The 24809-nt window shown below is 44.6% G+C and overlaps 1 protein-coding gene and 1 pseudogene across 1 annotated transcript; one reads left to right on the top strand and one right to left on the bottom strand.

Moving 5' to 3' along the window:
* Positions 1–1687: 1687 nt before the first annotated feature.
* Positions 1688–13191, bottom strand: LOC124657670 (annotated as a pseudogene).
* Positions 13192–15856: 2665 nt separating this feature from the next.
* Positions 15857–19277, top strand: LOC124657669 (B3 domain-containing protein Os03g0620400-like). Its single transcript, XM_047196184.1, has 9 exons — positions 15857–15881; positions 16027–16120; positions 16215–16629; positions 16716–16912; positions 17146–17425; positions 17615–17844; positions 18286–18631; positions 18722–18756; positions 18810–19277. The coding sequence occupies exons 2-9, from the start codon at positions 16043–16045 to the stop codon at positions 19275–19277; spliced, it is 2049 nt and encodes a 682-aa protein (XP_047052140.1). The 5' UTR covers positions 15857–15881; positions 16027–16042.
* Positions 19278–24809: the final 5532 nt, after the last annotated feature.

The raw sequence follows: 24809 nt of genomic DNA, 5'->3' as shown, positions 1-24809 counted from the left end.
CAAAGAAGTGAATTCGTATGAGGATGAACTGCCAAGACTATCCTGATACTCAGATCTGGCATTACTCTACTTCTAGTCAGTAGAGTAATCGCATAAAACTGACCATTCCCAAAACAAAAAAAAACAGTAGCTTCATATTAATCAAAAGCAAAGTACAGAGACAAATGAGCATCAGGATTAAGAGCATCTCCAGTCGCGTCCCCCAAACCGTCCCCCAAAGGGATTTGGGGCGCGCCGGACAGAAAATGCGTTCCAGCCGCGTCCTCCAAAGCCCTTTTTTGTCCGGCGCGCCCCTATATGGTGTCCGGCGCCCCGAGCCCGTCCCCGTCCCACAGGGGACGCTCCGGGGACGCCGGACACAACGAAAGCGAGGCGGGGAGTGGCGGGGCTGACCCGTCGCCGGCACAATTAATTTAAACCTAACCGTCGCCTACCTCGCGACGGAAGTTACTGGCGCGCAGCCGACGGTGCAGCTCCCGCAGAGGGCGCAGCCGACGCGTCCCGTCGCGCCTAGCTCTGCGTGCCGGCGTTATGAGCGCCCCCGCTCCTCCGCCTCCCTCCGGCCTATAAAAAGGGGCGCCTCTCATCGTCCCTCTCACACACAAACCCTAGCGCCTCTCTCCCAAACCCTAGCCGCCACCATCTCTCAACAAGACTCGACGCTATGTCTGGTAGAGGCGGAGGCCGACCTCGCGGCCGCGGCCGTGGTCGTGGTCGTGGTCGTGGCCGCGGCATAGCCGAACGCTCGCCGTCGCCTCCCACGCCGTCGTCTTCATCGTCGGAGATGGACGTGGAGCCGGACGTCCCGTTCGAGTTCGTCCACGTCCTCAAGGGCGACCCGCGCGGCATCCGCAGGCCGCCGGACTCCTTCGCCGAGTACGTCGGCGGCGTACGCCCGCGCACGATGCATCCGCGGGAGCATTCGTGCGGCTACCGCCGGTGGATCGTCAAGGCGATCTACGACGCGCGCGGCAAGATGTACCTCAACATCGGCCGGGAGAAGTTCGCGCGCCACCACAGCCTCGAAGCCGGCTTCATCCTCGTGTTCTCCTACTTCGGCAACGGGGACATGAGCGTCAAGGTCTTCGACGAGAGGCGCCGCCTCCGAGACTACCACGTCGACGGGGACTCCCACGACGACGGCACCGACGAGGAGGACGACCGAATGAGTGTTGTTTCTTCGCGGCGAATACGTGCACGGTTTCGCCTGTTCGCCTCATCGGTAGAACCAACAAGGGCACCATCCTCCCGCTGGATTTTCCGGCTTAGGTGATCTGGTGTGCCCTCGAGTGTTCTTTCTTAGCAGCGAACACACGAAACCTTCGATGCACGGCCTAGTTAGGTTTAGTTTCTTTGCAATATTTTATATTTGTGTCCACCATGGTTCAAACTATGTATTAGTTTGTGGAAAACCATGTTCCAAACTATGTCTTCGTGTAAACCACGTTCCCAATTATGTATTAGTTTGTGGAAATTGAAATAAAAATGCCAGAAAAATTATTTTAAATGTTTGGGGGCGGCGTTTGGGGGACGCGGCTGGAGAGCGACGTCCCCCAAACGCGGCACGAACGAAACACGTCCCCCAAACGCTCGATCCGGCGCGGTTTGGGGGACGCGACTGGAGATGCTCTAAGGTCTCCAGACATGAAATTGAATACAGTTTGGAATCCAATCATGATGTAAAAAATAATCAGGAAGCTGGAGTACCATTCAACCCGAATAGGTGTACCACAATATACCAAGAGTTCAAAACATGTACACAAGTGTCCTTCAGTGAATGAACAGACAGACGCAGCAGCTTTCAAAACAAAAGCATGATATCGCAGCTGAGACATTTACTCTGTTTCCGATGAGATAATCAATTCGAAAGCAATGTATGCTGCCAAGTGCGAAACAAAATTACCGCCATACAAGAGCTACACTATTGCAGTACATGCTTAAGCAACCGTGAGGTTTGGTTCCAAAACTGACTAGGTTCGTTCATCCCCCAGCTAAAACTTGTAAACACACAGCACAAAACAAGTATCGATCCTAGTGAATATTATACACCTATCGACGATGTACTCCTCTCTCAGCAAAATAATCCGTAACTGATTCCTAACAGATCACCATTTCTAAAAGGGGGTCTGGCACAGCGGGCACGTCGACTTGTTGGAGGTCGAGAACCACTTGTAGAGGCAGGCGCCGTGGAACTTGTGCCTGCACGTCTTGCACGCCAGCCGCGGCAAGCTGTGGTTGCTCGTGTGGAGGATGCTGTAGCAGATCGGGCACTCCTCGATGCCCTCAAACTCCTTGTCGAAGTTGCTCTTCCACGTCCGGATCGCCTCCGCGATCGCGCCGTTCTGCATCGACAAACACAACCACGTTACGTCATCGTCATCAACAATGGCATTTAACATTTTCTTTCCGCTTCTTTGTGATGTTTACCTGGTTGCGGACGAATGACGTCAGAGAGAGCAGCCATTTCCTGCACTTCACTTCGCTGATGCCCAGGCTTCTCGTGCACTCCACGTCAACGTGCCGCAGAGGGTAGCAGCTCGGAAGACGTATGACAAGATCGATACCTGTTTCTTCCTTCTTGTATGTAGCAATGATTTCGTAAGCCGATCGGTTTACGCTAACTGAGAAAGTTTCATCAACATAAATAGATTCCTTAACCTGCAATGTGAGACAAATCATTGTTATGGGCAGACAAATTGTTGTTTATAAAGGAATGAGTCCTCGGTATTAGTAGCCGCATATATTATTCACTATGATTTTTAGTTAACACAGAACTAGATGTTTTCAGAATAACAGTTTGCTGAATGGTGTACACCAGATAGAGCCTCAGACTGATATTCCAAGGGAAAGATGTGAAGGATTTTTTAAAGGTTTTTACTATAAATTGCAAATCCTCTTTCTCAGTGTACTTCATACCAAATTGTATATTGACTTGAACATCTTGAGAAGATATTATGACTACTCAATGACGTAAAGAAACACCATTCAGAGTTACATGAATCAAAGTGTGACTGAATACCTGCCCACAGATCTCAGGAACCAAATTCAATTCTCTGTCCAATCTTCATACAAGCACATACCACCTTATTTTACTTCCCTTCAGTTACTATCTTCACACTACAATGCTAACTATATGTGGAATAATAGTGCTACTAAACCCCAAAGATTATCGGTGAACATCTCTGTTTTGTGGGTAACAGATTATTGTTCTAAAATCAGGGCTGAGTGGCCGATAAATTTAAGCAGCAGAGTATTTTGACAATTAATAAAGCATGGCCAACAAGAAAACGTAAAGCCAAAAATGTCATGCCATACCTGAGAGAACTCGTCTAGTAGCAGAGGAGGACTGCACCATGCTCTAGTGAAGGACTCGATTGAGTAGGACAGCGAACGATCTCTCAAGCTAGTAAACCATGTGCGTACATAGGAAGGCAGTAGTCTAATCATCATCCCATACAATGACCCTGCAAGTGAGGCCATTTGCAAAACCCCAACAGGCCAAAGAGATTCCACATATGGCAGCAGTGAACATGTAGTGATGGCACCCTTAGAAGCTTCGGCAGCAGCTCTTGCTTCAGGCATGAGTTCAACATCTTTTTTCTTCCCGCTAGGTGCAGCAGTCTTTAATGGGATATGCTGGAAAATGCAATCCAATATGCTCGGACTAATCTTATCTTGTACATACTGAAGTACTTTTTCCCTGGTAGCGGATGATAATGGCAGTAACTGCAGGTGGGATAACACCAATGCCCAGGCAACAAAGACATTAACCTAGTGAGTGAAAAAACAGGGCATTAGCACATAAACTAAGAAATACAGCTGAAATGAGATATAGCTAAACTTAAATCACAATTATATTATACCCTTTCTAGAGCAACCAGGTCCGTTTTGACCAGTTCAGAAGTAGGCATCTCAATCAAGGCCGTTAATTCATCTCTGAGGTATAGGGCCTTCTCGGAATCTGGTATCGACTCAATATTTTGACCCATTTCAGACTCCTGAGATGACGAAGGGATTTCTCCTATTTCTCCTACAGATGACCCTTTGACTAATGAAAGTTGACAGAGCGGCTCAGACATAAGTAGAGAGTATGCTGCAAACTGTAGATGAGATATTGGCTCTGAGGAGAAAAGAATTGAATATAGTCCACTGACGGATTCCTTGGTAAGCCCCCACAGTTTCATGGAGTCCAGTGCAGATCTTCTAATCTGCGGTGAAGCATCGATGATGAATGATGCCACTAGCTCCCAGAAATGCAGATGATCCACACGACTTGAAGCTATGATGGATGAAGCCTCTTCACTACACGATCCCGCAATTGCTTCTGAAACACCAGAAGCCAAGAACAAACGGAGGATATTCTCCATCATCTTGTCATTACTCTCTGCATACTCCCCTGACCTAATAAGCTGCAGATTTGGGGAATTATCTGTTTCATGGAGATTGTCAACAAGGTTGAGGTGGCACAGTGTAACCAAAGCGGATTCAGCAAAAGTAAATGTTAGGTCTTCCATAGTGCAAGCTATCAATTTAAGCTTCTCCAAGATATCTTGAGCGGATGTCTGGTTTACCGCAGCATCATTGATGTTGTCTGTCATTTCTTCAACAAGTAATACAGACGATTCTATCCACTTACGTAGAATACGGAACACAAAACACCAATCAGTTTCACCAAGTTTTGTCCAGCAATAACCAACCATAACTGCTGTTAGTTTCACTCCCAAAAGTTCAACAGTTTTTGATAGGATAGTTTCCCTAGAGGACAGAGATGGATCTGCGCTACCATAGAAAGTCTGGTACCTCGAAAACAAAGTAAGCAGTAATGATGTTTCTGCATCGCTGATCTCACGTTCAAACTTAACTATCAGTTTTGATGTTCCTCCTGTTATCTTCAATGGGAAGCAAGATAACACCACTTGCATCCAATCCTCGATATCTGACAAGGTAACAGATGACATATTATCTGATTGTAAAAGCAAATTATAGTAGTATAATTTGTAAGAATTAGAATGCAGCCTACCTTGTTGTGCTACTTCCCTTGGGCTCGATGACAAACAAGAGATGGCTTCCTCAAGCCAACTCAATATGCTTTTCCCCAACAAATCAGTGCACGGAGAAGCTTCATTCAATCTCACTTTTTCTGTCAAGGGCTTGATGATTGTACTCATGACAAAGGGAAGAGTCCTTAAACATTTTCTATTTACTGCTGAACCAATAAAAAGACTACTCCGTAGCTGTTCAAAAAGTACATGTGCATCGGATTCTCTCAAAACAGATTCCTTGGTGTAAGCAGTAAATAACAAAGCCACAAGAGAACGCAGAAAACGGTCTTGAATTTTCTCAATCTCACTGTCAGAGAGGTGCCAAGAATTGAACAGTGCCCAGTCACTACTCTCGTGCATAAGGGCCCCTTCTAGCAATGTGTCAAGCAACAGGGACACGAAGCTGACCTCAAGACCTGGCTCTGTTTTCATGTACTGAACAAGAGAAGGTAAGAATGTGCTAAATGCACTTCCTCCTTTCCAGTTCCAAGTGCAAATCATCTCTGCAGCAACCCATGCTCTAGAGAAGGAAGAAAGAGGTGCTAAAATCACTTCACCAAAGCTGAGGTTTAGGACAAGCTTGTCAACAAAAGCAACGAACCGCTGATGTTTAAGTTCCTGCATCAAACGAATTAACCATGTTAAGTGCATTTATTTCTTTGCACAATAGTAATACAACAGTATAGTAATGGCCAATTCTTCACAAATTTTGTGCAATTCTTCTGTCAATACTACTGTATCACAGCCCCAGCTCCTGGAATGTAGCTGTGAGCCTGTGACATGGCAAGCAAACTTATACTGTTTTATTTTATTATGAATTTTTTATTCAAGCTTTTATATTCTGCATAAGAATATTTAATTATGTATTCCTTCAGTCAAATTTTGTGTGGGTTCGTTTTGTATTTTCTGAACACGTTGCAATTAATTAAGGAAGGAAAAGATAATGAGGCTAAGACTCATCCTGCCATCTCTGGCCTAGCCCTGCGCACAGCCCCACATGGTGTCAGGCATGATATATATTGTTAAACGGAATTTCACAACTCAGGCATCCGGAGCCACAAATAGTTATTACTCCCTCCGTCCCAAAATATAAGGCGTATAAGTTTACTTATAGAAGTCAGCATCTTCTAAGTTTGACCAAGTTTATACAAAAACATATGAACATCTAGAATACTAAAGCAGTATCAATAGATTCACCATAAAGTATATTTTCACAATATGTTTATTCAATATTGTCGATGTTTATGTTTTTTCGTAAATATTTGGTCAAACTTAGTTGGGTTTGACTTTTGACTAAACTTATACGCCTTATATTTTAGGATGGAGGGAGTACATATCAACTAGAATATTTCCTGGCTGAACAATTCTAAATAGGTAAGTGCTATTTCTGGTTAATGCACAGAAATGCAATTCTTAGAACAGAAGATATTTAAATGAGAGAGAGCATGCTATTGTAGATGAGAACTGGAGCATGGCTAGTAATAAGTGTGCAAACAGAAATATGCACTAGTGCTGGTGGGATGGAGGTAAAAAGAAACAGATTCTTACAGTTTCATCTGTTGTAAGCGGCTCGCGTTGGATCTTCACTGATGCATGGCCATTCTGTAAAGAAGGTTTCACCCAGAGCGGCCAATATTCTCCCTCAGATAACAAAGCATCAAAAAAGCTTTGCAACTTTATGTGATCAAGACAAATGAGTCTCAACATGTCCACCACCCACTCAGAACATAAGACTGCTGTCCTATCAATAGGCAAGTCTACCGTGTCAAATACAGCATACCTGACAGACTGAGCTAGAATATTCACCAGCCTATTCAAAGTGCCTGAATGAAGGTCGTTCCAAAAGGATGGAATTAAGCTTTGGCGAAAAGCATGTATACGTTCTGCAAGGTTAGCCTTCAGATGTACTGTCTCATCCAAATGATCATCTGAAGTATTGCACATCAAAGCCTCAACATTGATTTCTTCCTTATGACCTTTCAAATCACTCTCTTCTGCAAGAACTAAAGCCATGCTGCATTCCCATTCGATGATAAACAGAGCAGACAGAATATGAGAAAAAACAGAATCTTCCTCATGTGTCTTTAGGGCAAACAAGCTACGCTCGAGAACTTGAAAAGCAAGCTGAGCTATCTCAAGGTTTGCTGACAAGGACTGTTCCCCTAGAATCTTGGAATGCTCATGTTCCATGGGCAACAACAGAAAACGTGAAGACTTTGTCCACTCAAAAGTTGATGTGATGAGTACCGATGCCAAAGACTTCAAAATGGATCCACGAATTTTGCAAACAGCCTCAGCAGAAAGAAAACAAATTTGATCATCTTGACTGGAGCCACCAAGTGCAGCACTACAATTTCACATATATCATAAAGTTCAAGTCAAGCCCACATCAGCTATGTATTTCAAGGAACAGTTTCAACTATTGGGTAATCAAAATGAACTATAACTATTGGCTAGTAAGCCCACGTCACTTATACTTTCGATAGAAATTTGAAGAAACAACTAGTCCACGGAATGTGTGAGCAAACAAGAAAACATATGATAGAGCAGATAAAGTTAGACGTGCATACCATAGAAAATGTACATGAGAATCTGTAGCAGGCAGATCACAGAAGACAGAAACTGCAACAGAATCCAATAGATCATGTCGCCAATGTTCTGGCAGGGAACCACTTCTCTGCAAAATTTTCATCTTTCCACCAGCAATTCTTTCTCTGACTTTTTGAAGTATAAGTGTGAGCAGTTCAAATTGGTCTTTAGTGTGTGAGATTTTATGATCGACAGATTGCTTTTGTTTAGCTCTAGTGTGTTTGATGATCAAACACCACTGGTCAAAGAAGCACTCTTCTTGAATTAAAGAAAGCAATAAATCAATCTTTGAGCTGCAGGTGCTATACTTCCCATCCAAGCACCAAGGGACAAAATCAGCATCGAATAAACTCAGATAAGGCTCAACATATGATTTATCATCATTTATCTCAGAACTCTTCAAGAACAGGGGGCAGGCCCGAATATTTCAACCAAAACTAAAAGGAGTTCAACAAGACTTGGGGAGTCCTGCATCAAATCAAAAAAAACTTGAATCAAGTTAATTTGCCAAATTTGCATGTTGGTATGATATAGCATAAACAAATACCCCGAAATGAAATAAACAAGAGTCAACATAAGATGGATGAATTCAGTGGCCTAGCTTACCATTGACTTAATAGCTGGCAGAGAACGTTCAACCAGCAGTCTTGCTAAGTTTTCCAGCGGCCATGTCCTGCCATTCTGTACAACGAGTATATCTAAAGAACGAAAGAAAGATACAAGTTGGTTGACGTGATCCTGAAATTTTGATAGCTTCTCCCCTTGCTGAACTATGTCCAAATAGTCCCTCAACAGAGACTCACAAGCAGTTTCCAACAAATGCCTTTCAGTAACCGAAATGTCATCCAATATTTCAGCGATACATTTCCCCAAATCCTGATAATAGTAAATAGGGTGGCGCACATTGGCCGCCAACAATGACTTTTTATGAGATTGATGTTGATCATCAGTAGCTGCTTCTTGAGACAACAAACTGGGAACTACATCCATGTTTTTTGATAATGATAATTGAAGGTAATCTTGCCAAACCATTTTGACAAGAACATTGGTTATAAGTCTGTTGCGAATATAGTCTGAAGAATCTCCTGCAGAATTTCTGAAAAAAAGGGTAATTATTAAGGAACTGGAGAACATGCAAAAAATGAAATCAAAATTTGATAAACCAGTGAAAATTTGAAAAGGATACCTCGGCGCATTTTTAAGAAACCACAAAAAACTCTGTTTGAAGGCAGTAAAGAAAGCCAAACTGTCAGCAGCTGATAACTGCCTCTGGTTTCTACCAGCCCAAAGATGTTTTAAGAATTCGAAAGCAAATTGCTCTGTAGCAACTTCTTTAGGTGGTATAGAATCCAAAAACTGAACAATTAGAGGGTATGAGGCCTGTTTAGACCCGTAGCATCCATTTTGTAGGAACTGCCAAAACCGATTGAGGACAACCTTCTGAATATTGCAATAGGACCAAGCCTCTGGAAACCTTCTAGAAAAAACAAGAACTGCATCCCACATAGCAGAGTGACACAATGGGTCCTTCTCACTGAAGGCACCAAGCAGAGTAGAAGATAGTATCTTCATGGCTTCTTCATTGAAAACATTAGGAACATATTTGACATAACTTGTAAGCAGAGTATATGTAGCCGACCGTATAACAGCACTTTTAGACCTCAGAAAATCAATAAAATATTTATGCATAGAAAGTGCAGCTTCAGCAGAAGACAATGTGGCAGATCGAACTTTTGAATGACTTTTGCTTTCGGTATTCATACTGTCACCGCCATCACTTTGTAATTTTACTCCTAACAAAATGTCAATAAGAGTTGCCATTGCTAACAGTGACGATGATATTACCTAACACAGGGAGATAGAAAAGTCAATGGCAGGTACTAGAAGCACAGTAGACATTTACAGATAAAATGACATGTGAAGAACAATAATTATATCCACAACTAAACATAATGAATGCTCTTAAAAAATTATATAACTATTGACTATTTCATTTCATAGTGTGAAGTCCCTTTATAAGAAGGTATGGCACGCAATGTAAGTATGTAAATACTATCACTCTAATATATAAGCATCGGTGAGGCTACACTGAGCAAAATAAACTAACAAACCAACTGTCTGAGTGATATGTCCTAGTACGTACTCTTGAAGGAACCTTGAAATCTTACTAAAACAAGGACCTGTGTGCCAACCAGATCAAATTGCTCCAAATTCACACGGTTAGAGTTGGGTTGCCAACAAGGGCGATGGCCCATACCGCAGGGTGCAGTTTGTTGCCAGGGAAAAGGATTTTTTATTTTGATTTCCCACAGACCTTGCTCGGTCTGGCTGGAGGAATAGCATTCTATGCCTCCGTGCATGCAAGGAAGAAAGTGCAGTAAAATTTGGGTTACTCCCTTCCCCCTGCTGCAAGCCACTCATGGTGACCGTGGAGTAGTGCAGCGTCTCTACGCGCATATAGATTCGTAGTAATGACAGGAAGCAGCAGAAGTTGTGAATGATGCATCTAATGCTAAATACACTCAAGCAACAAATTCAGAGCACAATCGACTACCACAAAACCAGCAATAACAAATCTAAGAACCATTTTGCACAGCACAAAGAGCACACACAGGTCTATCTGTATAACAGATTGCACGCACACTAATCAATCTGCTTTGCAAGGTTGCAAAAGTGATCAATTCATATAGCAGCTTAAGATTCTTTAAATCGGACTACATTCAGAACAAAACAGGTTAAACATGAAGATAACTGATTAAAAAATTGCATGTCAGGTTAAGACCATAAAGCATACCCTCTCATGCATATCTTCCAATTCATCCATCGGTGTAACCTTGTCAGATAAGGCTTGTGTTGTTAACTTAAGATTCTCATTTAGGTACAGAAACGTCTCCTTCACACATAGCATTAAGGCATCCATCCTTCTGTCTGATTGTGGGAATGCTGCCTACAAACAGATAAGAAAAAAAGTTAGAAAGTCATACGAGCATGGGTGGAGCATGGGTACCGGTTTAAAGGTGACTATATGCTTTTCATGCACAGGCCACAGCGGGTCTTAATTATATGGTTTTGCAGGTTCACATGTTACAGCACACTACATCAAAGATGTTCTAAAATTTCTAAAATCTGCAAGTTATCTCAAATGATATGGTGCACACAGCACCTATGCTCATATAATCACACTTTAAGAATGTGAAAGCATTTACTTCTTTATGTATCAATAGGTCAGTATAACAAACCAACATAACACATTCCTCAAGAGCAAAATACAAGTAAACTAAGAAAAATTATATGAACAGCAGACTAGGCCAACATGCCCTAACTATGTTTTAAAATGAGCTTAATTAATGCTACTGCATCAAGGGCAAATATTTTGTAGTTGATTGGCTTTAGGTTTTAGTAATTCCAAGCTAGTGGGTTTTAGTTTACAGCAGAAAATCATCCCGGATGAAGATGAATGCAAAATCCAGATGGAGCTCCAGTTGACAATGACTTGCAGGAAATATCATCAACCAGACAAAGGAATAATCATAATACGCACCTCAAATGAACGTCGGCCAGCCTGTGCAACCTCAGTAGCAGGGTCAAACTGAGAAAACCACCAAGGACCCATCAAAGACTTGAGATGTGGAGCTAGACCCTTCCTGAAAATTTCAGTTGAAACATGAATGACCATTATTGATTGACAGAATTTGCAAAGTACGATTACTCTGTTTCTAAATATTTTGTTGCTTTTGTGTAAACACACATATATGTGATCATATTTTTCATACACGCTGACCAAAATACCCTTCAGTAATATCTCAAGCAGAAGTAACAATGTAGTGGAGATGGATAAATCTTATAGAAGGGGAAATTTAGGAGAATGCACTGGGACTTCAATGTGTCAAAGTATTTAGAATAGAAACACATCCTAAATAAACAACATCAAGTATTGGGGAAAGGAGGGAGTAAAATTAATTATAAGCATACAATAACTGGACCAAAAGCCACAGCACATTTAATATAAAAGCAGTACAGCACGGACCACGTGCATATCAGTTTGATGAAAGGAAATGTTCGTACTTGACTGCCGACACTAGGCTAGCCATGGTATCATTAGTAGCACGACGAACGTCTCTGTTGTAGTCAAGCAGCAACCTCTTGTACTCGAATGCCTATAAAATAAAGAATTTAGATATTGCAGGTACGTACTTTCTGGAAATGGCATAAACATAACTTGAAATAAATCTAAGTATCACCACGTGAAAAAGGGAACAAAATACTCAGAAAAACAACATCCTGTCACCAAAAGCTCGAGCAAAACACTTAAGAAGTAACGGTGCATTCCGTCCTTCTATCCATTATTAGCATATACACTCAATCTGATTAAACGGATCAGAGAGGCAGATGCTAATCTACAGCTATGTTTAATATGAATTGAATGAAACAACATTACGTGTTGGAAACAAGAATACCATGGCAACTGGCATATTCCCACAGAAACATTACAGCTGTTGCTAAAGACTGAATTCAGGCCTAAAAAGAGCATCGCTTAATGCTCAGATGAGGACCACAGGAATATAATGTTACTATGGCAGTGCAAGCAGAGTGAATGAGGAAAATACCCATTGTGGTACTATTTGCACGACTTCCTCGCCAGGCTTTTGCGCAAAGAGCATAGAGAGCGTAGATAACGCCTTGAGCTGCATTATTGAAGAAGAAAAGAGAAGTGAGTGAGAGAGTAATCAACCTTCTGATAGCATGATTCAGGCAACAGGGGTAATAAGAGTGGTGGCAGGATTGCCTCCAATAAGAATCGATGTGAAGCACCAGCCATACGGTGTTGATACAGTAAGTGCTTTACCAATTTATTTATTAAATATAGTCAAGAAACATCAAACGCGGCATATGCTTTTGGGAAGGAATCAAAACTTGGAGTGCGGTGCAGTACCAGCCACATCTTCCTCACTTCAGTTAGAGAACAAACATGCCTAAATTTCCCTTTTACGTTATGACTATATGGCGTGTTGTTCTCCAGACAACAGAATTATAGGCAGGCAATAATTGCTAGTGGATTTGAGGTACAAGTCACGATTTAGTAGCAGATTGCAGTACTGTGCAAAAGCAGGGGGCACCAAGGTAGGAAGAGAGGGGGAAGTGAACGGGAGATGGGGCGAGAAATCTGGGCGACTGACCTTGGTTGTGGGATCCTTCCTTCCCAGCCTCCTCAGGTGCTGCAGCACCTCGGCATCCACGTCCTGGAAAAAATCGGCGAAACAACAACGCATGAGACGGAGATTCCCGGTGATCTGAAGCGGAGCAAAACCCTAGCACGGCTACGTGGCAGCCAACGAGCTCGGGTCGTAGCTAGGGTTTATGGGGGAGAGAAGGAGAAGGGGGGGCGTACGGGAGGCAGGCGGAGCGAGCCGTCGGGGTCGGCGGCGGAGGAGGCGGCGGGCTCGACGCGGGAGGCGCCGTGGTAGCCCCCGAACCCCACGACGGGGACGGCGCCCTGGGCCTCCGGCAGCAGCGACGCCGCCAGCCCGCTGCTGGACGCCCGCCCCCTGCTCTTCCCCATCGGGCGGTCCTTCCTGCTTTCGCCGCCGCGCCGCCGCGCCGCCGGAGTTTGGCCGGAGCTAGAGAGAGGGAGAGGGAGAGAGCGGGGAGGGAAAGGAGAGGTGTTCTGTTCTGTTTTGGCCCGTGTGTTTGTGTTTGTGTTTTGTTTGGTTTTCGTCGGGTCCGTGCGTGATATGAAACTTGTGTTGTACTGCTGCTCCAAATTTTGCAGAACTCCCTCTAGCTTCGATTTCAGCTTTGTCTCGCTGTGTCATGCATTTGTGCAGGATGCAACCAATATTTGCTTTTTCGAAGGAAAGTGATGAGCCATGAGCGTCCCCGAGGATCAAATCCCCCGGTACCCCGGGTCGCCAGCAGTAGGATGCGCCTTGCATCACCGTCGGATGAAAGGCAACGACAGACTCCTTCTCCTTGCACGCTCCACCCCTTTTTGAGATGTGCCGGGTGACCTTTGTACAAGTATTTTTAGATCAAGACCATTAGGTAGGGCTTTGGATGGACGGCTATAGACGATCGAGGAGGGAAATAGGGGTGGTGGCGCGGCTAGGGGTGGGGCCCGCGCCACCTGCCCTCTTTCGGACTTCCAGTCTCCGTTTGCAAAGTTCCAAGACTCAAGAATGTTCGTCTTCGCGAAATATTAATCCTCAAAAAAGTCCAAGTCCATTTGACTCCATATAGGTCCATAAAAGAAAAAAATACACAAAACATGGATGTCATGTTCTGCAGAGGTCACTCGGCGCTATGATATCCGGCTGGCACCATGGTCTCGTCGTCCTCCAGGCCGCAGTGCCATTGCATAGAATCTTAGGTTTCACCCTAGTGCTACACGTTGGCGGCGACCCAAGTGGCGTAGTCCCCAGCAAGCATCATCGATGGCAACCGTGTTTTCAGACCTCATCGGACCATCAACATAGAAGAAAGACATGATTGAGTTTGCTCAATTTTATTAGACCCCCTTCTTGTGAAAGTAGAGGATTAAAAAATCTATTTCTTGTAGGGTTCTCTTTGTAAAAGTTCCCGTGGCTTAATACAACTTATTGTTGACAATAAAAGAATGAGTGTGTCTTCCATTTTGGGCAAAAGCGTGTCTGACTCGGATTATTCATATTTGTTCTGTAGTTTTAGTTTGTCCTTTTTCGAGTAGATAGAAAAATATAGCAAATTGTATGCCCAACAAAATCATGAGATATCCAAGTACCAACCATATGGTGTACCAAATTACCAATCGTGAAAGCAGCCTAAACAGTTCATTGCGTACATATTAAAAAGTGTTCGATATCGTAATTAATTTTCCATCAACAACCAGAATTGTGGTTTTACACACAAAAAAACCTTACGCTAACCACTTCACCGACTTTTAGGTGAACCACTTTTAGGACCAACTCAGCAAAATCAATATTTAGTTACAAAGGATTGCATAGATGTAATGTCGAGCATTAGATTATCATGCTTAAATCTTAACGAAATGAAGACAATGACATGTAGTCCGCCGTACAACACAAGTTCAATGGATCTTTTGAAGTTTCACAAAAACAGAAAATTAATTTTGGTGTGGGCCCTACCAACTTTGCCATGTGACACGAAGAAAACAAAAGTTACCATCCACCATACACTTGAAAATCCGGCGGTGTTCACTCCTTGTAATCAGTACTTTTAACACCTTAGGTTTTTTTAACTCTCTGATTTTTTTTATTTGTACATCAATTTATACAACTAGATGAAATTACCCTCCCCTAGTACAATCTAGCCCGGAACTATGCGATTTATTTAATCACTAGAATCGGAAGAAATCAATTTGTAGCTCATATTTAAATATAGAAGTAGGCTAAAAGTCACACACATTTTGTAGTGTCATGCTATTATGGTTGCAAACATTGTAAGGAAACTCACCTCATTTTCAAAACCTCTCGGGCCTAGAGGCTATAGTGATCAAAGGCTTAAAAAACAATGAAATCTCATTTTCAAATTAAGTCATTACAAAACAAAATATAGCAAAAAATGAACTAAAAGACCATCTAAAGGTCGAGATGTGTTTTTGCCTTGTTGGAGATGCTCCAACATTGACGCAGTAAACATTCCCAGCACTGTAAATGGAGTTGCATACATGGCACACCTCACTCGTCTTCTTCCTCTGCTACCCGCCCATGTCGCAGTCGCCAGCCACAGCGCCGGCGAGCCAAGTCTCCGCCTTGCCTTGCGGTAACCAATAGCCAGCAGAGCCGTACTTCACCACCACCATCCCCTGTCGCACCGCACCGGCGAAGCCGCCCCAGGTTGTCGTGCCCGCGGCCACACCCCGGCTGCAAACCTCGAGCACCGGTGACACGGATTCCCCGCCAGAAAAACTCGCGCACTGCGGCACTGCGCCCGCCGCCTCTGTCATGGGCCGAGTCTGCCCGCCAGTTGTTCGACGAAACGCAGAGCCCGGAATGCGGAAAGGTAAACATCCAGACAGTGCTTCTCATCAAGGCATCAAGTAGTAACGGACACGTACGTGCCAAATCTTATATCACCACTATTCTACAGTTAATCAATACCATTAACCCTGCATAAAATTCACGCTTAAAGTTTTGCAACCTTTGGGCTGGAGCAGTGGAGCCCCCCTTCATAAATAGGCATTGCTTCTGGGCTGTGTTGTATCGCCATTTCAGTTCAATCCGTTGCAGCAGGAGAAGTGCAGCACCGTGTGTAGTAAGCGTCTTCTTCCTCCTTTCATCCCGAATCCCTGTTTCTGTATGCGAGTTTTTATCCATCTAGACAAGCATGTAAACAGTTCTTATTAGCATTGGTTCTTATTTGGTTCACATGGTAATTAAACAGCTGTGGTATCTCGCAGGAAGGCTCCGGTCGAGATGAGCAATCCCTACGAGTGCTGCAACAGCAAGGCGAAGTTCATCATGCAGATGCATGGTAACTTCAAAGACAGCATGGTATGTTGGCTCAATTTCTTTTACTCCCTCAGCTTTGTAGAGTTTGCATTCTTTTCTTTTTGAGCCTTGGTTCCACCACTGCTGCTCGCTGCAGGTCGTACCAGAGAGGCTGGTGGACCATTTCGGAGGAAAGATCTCTGGGACCATCAAACTAGAAGCCCCTACTGGTCAGATATTTGATGTTGGAGTTGCCAAGAAGCCGAACGAAATGATTCTGCGGTCTGGATGGGAGGCGTTTGTTGGTGCCAATCAGATGGAAGAGAACTATTTCTTGGTGTTTCGACACCTTGGAATGTCCTGCTTCAAGGTTACCGTGTTTGATTCCCATGGCGAGGAGAAAATCTCGTGCCGTGCTGGGACGAAAAATCCTACCCATGATGAGAACCCATGCGCATATTGTGCCGAAAAGTCGAGCAGTTCTTGGGATGATGCTTCAGATTCAGATGGATGCTGTAGAAAACCAGGAAAGAAGCCTGCAGCAAAATATCCATCTTCCGATGAATTGTCAGGTTAAATTATGTACTCATATTAGTTGGTTAATAGCCTTTATTAGTTACTACAGGTTGAGCTCTTATTCCTGAATCTTTTTTTGCAGCAGACGATAGTGGGTCCGAAAGCGAGTCTATGGAGTCTGATGATTTTCAGGGGCTCTCAAAAGATTATGTCTTAGCAGGGCGATGCCATCTTACACAAGAACAAGAGGCTGAAATCAATGTGTTCGTCACAGAACTTCGATCTGAAATCCCTCTGCTTGTGGTGATGATTAAGAAGACCAATGTGTACCACTATCTGGTACGTTGGGTTTTAATCATGTATGTACTGATAATTGCATGTACATACATACACCTCTCTAACTATCTTTATTTTGATACCGTTAATTGTTATGAACATCCAAGGGATATCTATAAAAATTTAAATGGCATATTCATCTCTCGCTTTACAGATGAGATTATGTGTATGTTATGAACTAGTCATGGTGACAGTCTTACGCACACCATCACATAAATTGTCCATTTTTTTATTAGATAATACCCAAGGATTACGCACGTGCACACTTTCCACATAAAAATCAATTCATCTCACTGAAGCTGCCTGGGAAGAACAAAGCTTGGTCATGCAAATTCTTCACCGGACGTGATGGAAGTGGAGGCAGGCTTTCTTTGTGTGAATTTGTCCGTGATAATCGTGTAAAGGAGGGCGATATCTGCCTTTTTCAACCGATGACAGAGGTTGAGTCAACAAGGTTCACCTTTATGGTCCATCTGCTTCACAAAGCTGGAAGAACTGACATCGGCTCAACGCACGGTAAGTTCAAGAAACAACTGTAGATTCTGGTTATATTTCAACATCTCTCTCTCTCTCTCTCTCTCTCAGTACAATACTATGCAATTAACCCTCAGCCACTGAAGATTTTGCTAGTAGAAATGCCGTAAGGCAATTACTTCTTCCTCATGCTTGTTTATACAGCTGATTTTATTGTTGAGCTCTTGATAGGAGAAGACAGTCTATCTGAATATGGATCTATCCGGTCGGATGACCTGGAGACTTCGTCAGAGGTTCGCTATATCTTGCCAAGCAGGTGCCAACTTGATGAAGAAGATGAGGTGGGAATAGATGCTCTTGTTGCAAAAATTCAACCTGAAATTCCTTTGCTAGTGGTTAAAATGAAGAAGAGCAATGTCAATGGACCACAAGCTACTTTGGTAACTCCTATTCTGCACTGGGTAACTGCATTGTTTGTTTATTCGATATTTATTTTTTCCACTGATAGTTTTTTTCATTCCACTAACATATCCAGATTATGCCACTAGCATGTGCGGTTTCATGTACCATAGTTCTTATTCTATTCCATTCCACATTTCAATGTACTATTTGAGTCTTGTTTCGGAAGCTTCATCATAAAGAAAACGTTGATTCGAACTGATTGTGACCAGCCCACAGGTGTACTTAAAAGAGCTTGTTATTTGATGAGAGTCTTGCTCTAGCTGTTTGTTACAGTTATCTAGAAAACATAGTGGTCTGCATTGGTGCAATTGCAGATTTAGTGTGTTTAGCAAACAATCGTAAGACCAGCAATATTTTGTTTCGTTGCTTTATAACCAGGAACAGTTAGCTCAGTTTGTCATCCTTGTAATTTTTGTCTTTTACCTTATCTGTATAATCAGGTCATTTCAAAGGGTTATGCAGCTGCACATTTTCCTAGTGAAAGCCAAACAATCACATTTAGACTCGTGGGAGGGAAAAAGTGGCATCCCCATTTCCATGTCAGACCGGGCAACATCGGATATGTCCTTAATGGGCGGTGGTTTGATTTTGTCCGTGACAATCATCTGCATGAGGAGGACATCTGCCTCCTTCAACCGATCAATAAAAGCGAGGGGAGAAGATTCACAGTGATGGTGCATCTGCTTCCCAAAGCAAGAAGCACTAGAAGATCCAAGTGTGGAGATGCTGTCCCTGGCTCAAATAAGAAAGCCTCAACATCCTGTGTTAAGGACGAGCTAGTTGATGGTAATGCTGATTTTTCCCTGTTAAAATCCAACATTAATATGTGCTGGTGTGTGCGCTAGCATTTAACGATGTGAAACATCTCATCTGCAGGGCCGTCAGATGATTCTAACAGATCAGGGTACGTGGTAACCGTCACCAAAGTACGACAAGAAAAAGAGCTATCCATATAATTCACCAGGTCACCAGCGTTCAGTATCTAAAAGAGCTATCCATACTGTTCACTGCGGATGATGTGGAATGCCATGGCAAGCCTCTCGTTCTTCACCGGTTCCAGCAGGCAGATATCTCCAGCGTGCAGATGGTTGTCAGCTACGAACTCGTGCCACCCTCCTTCCGGGATCATCCGCCTGTGGCGCACCTTGACATGCCATGCCTTGCCCCGCCCAGCTTGACGGAGCGTCAGCGTTTTTTTCCCATCTGGAAGATGTCTATCAGCAGGAAAAAAACGCTGACGCTCCATCAAGCTGGGCGGGGCAAGGCATGGCATGTCAAGGTGCGCCACAGGCGGATGATCCCGGAAGGAGGGTGGCACGAGTTCGTAGCTGACAACCATCTGCACGCCGGAGATATCTGCCTGCTGGAACCGGTGAAGAACGAGAGGCTTGCCATGGCATTCCACATCATCCGCAGTGAACAATATGGATAGCTCTTTTAGATACTGAACGCTGGTGACCTGGTGATTTATATGGATAGCTCTTTTTCTTGTCGTACTTTGGTGACGGTTTTGTAATCTCGGCGAGTGAAAAAAAAATAAGCATGGGTGTGGCAGCTTTACATTTTTAATTTCTTGGTTGTCCTTTTGTCTCCAAAACATCAGCTCAAGTTAATGGGTGTAACAGTTTGGAGATAACAGTCTTTTGCCCAAGTAATTTGTTTCTGCACTCTAGCCTTGCTGTATATCGCGCACAATGGAATGCTGATTGATCCCAAAACACGTATTTATAGAATTTGTAATATTACATGTTCATAAAACTCTACTCTGACATGCTCCATTTTTAGAATATTTTAAAACTCTTAAACATGATTTTCCCGTGGTTATCATCGTCACTTTCCTTGGATTGATAAAGAGACAGATGCCTGAAAAGTGTATAGGAGGGAGGATATTTCTTGAGAGAGAGAGAGGGAGAGAGCACCATGATTACGTAGCGACAAAATATCATGGTAAATAGTTCTTGCTGCGATTGAAAATTTAGTTATGAGACCGAAATGTTTTTTTGCGCCATTTTACAATGAACTACATGAGCCGTTTTCTCCATAAGTACATGTTTTTTATATGGAAAACGCTCTCGTTCCCCCGGGGGATCGAACGCAACCCGTCCCCCGGCTTCCCAGCTCGCCACGCGTCCTATCTCATCGACTCAAGTAGACAGCCAAGTGGGGTCCGCGTCAAACCTTATCCCCCTCCTCTCCCGAGTGCTTCTTCTCCACAGAAAAAATCCCCAATGCTTCTCATCGCACGCGACCATGGCTTCCTTCGCCGCACACTGCACCAAGCTCGTCATCTCCATCCGCCGCCTCAACATCCTCCGGCCTAGTCTTGCCCTTCCGCCCGGTGAAGACCACACCCGCCGACGACGACCCTGTGGAGGTGCTCGCCTCAACCTCGTCGCCACGCCCCCAACGGCGGAGCTGCTCGCCTCAAACTCGTTGCCGCGTCCCCAACGGCGGAGGAGCCGCCATGGCAGATGACGGCGATGCTCCCCTCTGCTAGCTTGCTACCAATCTGTGGTGCTGCTGCTGCAAAGGCTTTCAAGCGATGCTACCGAGGGTCGTCGGAGTTGCTACGAAGGCGGGTGGTCTTGCTACCGGAGGTGCCCGGCGATACTACCCACGGCGGGTGGAGTTGCTGCAAGGTTATCGCGGCGTTTCTACCGGAGGTGCCCGACGATGATACCGACGGTGGGCGGAGTTGCTGCAAGGGTATGGCGCTGTTGCTACCGGCGCCGGGTGGTGTTGCTACCGGAGGTGTCCGGTTCTGCTACTCAGGGCGGGCGCGATTGCTGCAAGGGTGCTGCGGCGGCGGTGCTACCGGAATCGCGGCGGCGTTGGTACCGGAGATGCCCGGCTCTGCTACCGACGGTGGGCGGAGGTGCTGCAAGGGTCTGCTGCGGCGGCGGTTCCGGCGGCTGTGGCCTTGCTACTGGAGGTGCTCGGCTATGCTACCTACAACGGGTGGAGATGCTGCAAGGGTCTGCGGCGGCGGTGCTGCCGGACTCGCGGCGGCGGTGCTGCAAGGGATCTCGTCGGAGCATCTCGTGAGAGCAAGCTCTGGCCACTGCCCTCGCGCGAGTCGGGAGGATCGATGGAGCATTTTGGGTTTCGAGCGGTTTTATTTTTCTGGACGTGGAGCGTTGACTGATCGGATGGCTTACCACGCACCGATCCTACGGCTGTCCACCCGGGGGATCGGGGGATTTGATCCCCCGGGGACGCTCAGCAGTCCCCTTTTTATATTGATGCAAAATCAGTATAGCATGCTTCTGTTGAGTGTATGTTAGTCTATCTTTTCTGTCAGTACGTGAATTTCTTTGTCACCCAACAAATATTCCAGACGTATTTGGAACCGGAAAAAAACGCTTCGCTTCGTCCCGCCTTGTCCCTCGCGGGCGGCATCGGGGCGGCGGCCGTAACCCTAGTTCTCAGCCTCCCGTTCTCCTCCTCTCCCCTCCGCCACCGTCGGCGCAGGCCACCGGGCAAAGCCCGCGCGGTGCCAGCGGCGGCGGCCTTCCCTTACCTGCGCGCTAGGCAGAGAAGCACAGGGTTCTGCCCAGCCGGCGGCGGTGCGCACATGTCTGTGATGTTCCAGCGGCTTCTTGGAGGCGTCGCTTTTGAAGAGTCTGTATTTCAGGTGTTGTCTTGGTGGCGGATGTATTGTTGTTGCTAGACCTGAGATACTGTGGCGGGACTTTTATTTCTTAGTTTTCTTTTTTCGTTTTTGGCCGTGCGCATACGTACTGCCATTAGGGTATTGCGTTGTTGAAGAGGCCATGTGTAATTGGTATCTTTTGATATTAATATATTTCCTTTATCGAAAAAAAAATCAATATCATTGAGGCACGTATTTAGGTTCCACCATCTTGTTTACTGGATTGCACTCACTTTGCATGGATTTTTTTGGTATCCTATCTCCGGAGAAATTACCATGCAAATCTGAGCAAAAATCCGTTGGCTGCAATATTGCAGCCGGCTCTCTCCTGCATCTTGAAATGGTGTGGTATTTATTCACTTTTTGTTAGCAGGTATCTTCAACCTATTAACACATTATTACAAGATATTCATGTCCATGAAATTGCACGAGGAACTCAATACTTTCTTCTTTATTATTAGACAGCTAATTGTGTGTTGGTAGTAGCTATATATTATTTTTTCGATAATGAGTAGCTACATGGTTGGGACCGTCTTTCGTAAATTTTGCTTGGCACGATCTGATGGAGAAACAGTTTGAGGTATCGATCTATTCAGTTATTCAATATTAAAACAATATATGTCTCTTTAGTTTGTACGTTTGTTTGTGCAAGATCTTTCTTGATCATATTCTTTTGAGGTATCTATTCAGTTATTCAATATTAAAACAATATATGTCTCTTTAGTTTGTACGTTTGTTTGTGCAAGATCTTTCTTGAACATATTCTACAACTCAACGAATATTTCCTTCTGTCAACAACCTGTAAGAGCATCTCCAACAGACGCGCTAAAACCCCCGCGCGGCAAAAAAATCGCCGTTTTGCCGCGCGCGGTCGCTGCCGCGCTGCTCCAGCGGACGCGGGAAAACTGCGCGCGCGCTAAAAAATTTACCGCCCGCGCGCTTTCGCGCTATCCCGCGCGGGAAATCTGCCGCGTGCGTTACCGCGCGCGCCATAAAGAGGACACGCGCGAAGCGGCCAACTGCCACTCCTCCCACGCGTCTTCCTCCCGCGCCCTCTCTCTCCCCGCCGCTCTCCCTCTGATGACCCACAAGTATAGGGGGTGTATCGTAGTATCTTCGATAAGTAAGAATGTCGATCCCAACGAGGAGCAGAAGGTGTTGACAAGCAGTTTCGATGAAGGATTCACTGTAAATGCTCAGAGACAAGTATTCCGGGGTTTTGATGTAACAGTTGAATAAAGTACGAGTATGTAAAGTGCGAGAGTAACAATTGCAGCGAGTGGCCCAATCCTTTTTAGCACAAAGGACAAGCCGGTTTGTTTACTTATAATGACCAAACGTTCTCGAGGACACATGGGATTTTAGTCTAGTGCTTTCGCTACATACGGCTAAATAATCTTCATTGTTATGATAAGTGTTGTGTGGGTGAACCTATGCTAATGTACCGCCCTTCCTAGGACTAAATACATACTTGTGATTATACCCCTTGCAAGCATCCGCAACTACAAGAAAGTAATTAAGAATAAATCTAACCACAGCCTTAAACTGCGAGATCCTGCGATCCCTCCTCGCATCGATATACCAACGGGGGTTTAGGTTTCGTCACTCCGGCAACCCCGCAATTAGCAAACGAATACAAGATGCATTCCCCTAGGCCCATAAATGGTGAAGTGTCATGTAGTCGACGTTCACATGACACCACTAGAAGAATAACACCACAACTTAAATATCACACCATTGAATATTACTCAACCATAGTTCACTACTAACATTTAGACTTCACCCATGTCCTCAAGAACTAAACGAACTACTCACGAGACATCATATGGAACATGATCAGAGGTGATATGATGATGAATAACAATCTGAACACAAACTTGGTTCAATGGTTTCACTCAATAGCATCAACAACAAGTATAGATCGATACCGGGAGAGTTTCCCCTATAAAACAATCAAGATCAAACCCAAATTCCTACGGCGGTGACGGTGTCCAGCGGTGATGACGGCGGTGATGATGGTGGAGATGATGATGATGGTGATGGTGATGATGTCCAGCTCGATGTCGGTGACGATGGCGTCGATTTCCCCCTCCCGGAGGGAATTTCCCCGGCGGATTCCTGCCCGCCGAAGAGCTCTTTTCTCTCTCGGTGTTCTCCGCCCCGCGAGGCGGCCGTAACTCTTCGTGAGGTACCCCCTCGGCTTAGGTCTTCGGGACGAAGGGTTTGGCGAAGAAAAGGAGGCGAAAGGGGTCGTGGGCCCCTCACACCACATGGCGGCGCGGCCGGGGCCCGGGCCGCGCCGCCCTAGGGTGTGGGCCCACCCCGGCTCCTCCCGGCTCCTCCTTCCGGCTTCCTTCGTCATCTTGAAAAATAGGATTTTTGGTATAATTTCCTTCCACGAGTTGATCTTCCGAAATATTGCGTTCGACGGTGCTTTTTCCGGCAGAATCCCGGCTCCGGTGTTCGATCCTCCAATAATGATGAAACATGCAAAATAGATGAAATAACATAAGTATTGTGTCCCAATATGAAATATATCAATGAATAACGAGCAAATTATGATATAAAATAGTGATGCAAATTGGACGTATCAACTCCCCCAAGTTTAGACTTCGCTTGTCCCCAAGCGAAGCGAACTCGATAAACATGACCACATGTTTATGGAGTGAAGAGTCGATAAATAGAATACGGACAAGAAGCATCATATTCATTCACACAGGACATTATAGTAAACAACCTCTTATAACTCATATTGAAACAAGTATAAGGTAATCACAAGTAAAGGTGCATGAGAAATCATAATTGGTGATGGCAAACTTCGTTCTTGGTCAGAGAACAATTAATAGATTATATTTATCTTATTGAGCAGCGCTCTCATGTTAAAGTTTATAATGCACAACTTGCATACTCAATCATAATGGTCTCTTCATAATCATTGATAACTTGCAAAGCTATATTCATTCAGATAAAACTTGTACTAAACAAGGAAGAATAAAAGACATGATGTAGCAAATCACAATATAATGGTTTGATCACAACTACTCAAATGCTTGCTTGAGATGGAGAGAAATAGGTTTACTGACTCAACATAAAGTAAAAGACAGGCCCTTCGCAGAGGGAAGCAGGGATTAAATCATGTGCTAGAGCTTGATGACCCACAAGTATAGGGGGTGTATCGTAGTATCTTCGATAAGTAAGAATGTCGATCCCAACGAGGAGCAGAAGGTGTTGACAAGCAGTTTCGATGAAGGATTCACTGTAAATGCTCATAGACAAGTATTCGGGGGTTTTGATGTAACGGTTGAATAAAGT

This window comes from Lolium rigidum, chromosome 5 (genome assembly GCF_022539505.1).
Source record: "Lolium rigidum isolate FL_2022 chromosome 5, APGP_CSIRO_Lrig_0.1, whole genome shotgun sequence".
NCBI classification, from domain to species: Eukaryota; Viridiplantae; Streptophyta; class Magnoliopsida; order Poales; family Poaceae; genus Lolium; species Lolium rigidum.
The sequence above is the reverse complement of the archived record's forward strand: the minus strand, read 5'-3'. Positions and strand labels throughout refer to the sequence as shown.

Bases quoted from the DNA above. Each gene is read 5' to 3' on its own strand.
- LOC124657669 (XM_047196184.1), top strand. From the start codon at position 16,043: ATGAGCAATCCCTACGAGTGCTGCAACAGCAAGGCGAAGTTCATCATG. The intron at 17,426-17,614 runs GTAAGTTCAAGA...AGCTCTTGATAG, and splicing joins TGACATCGGCTCAACGCACG to GAGAAGACAGTCTATCTGAA. The intron at 18,632-18,721 runs GTAATGCTGATT...TCTCATCTGCAG, and splicing joins TAAGGACGAGCTAGTTGATG to GGCCGTCAGATGATTCTAAC.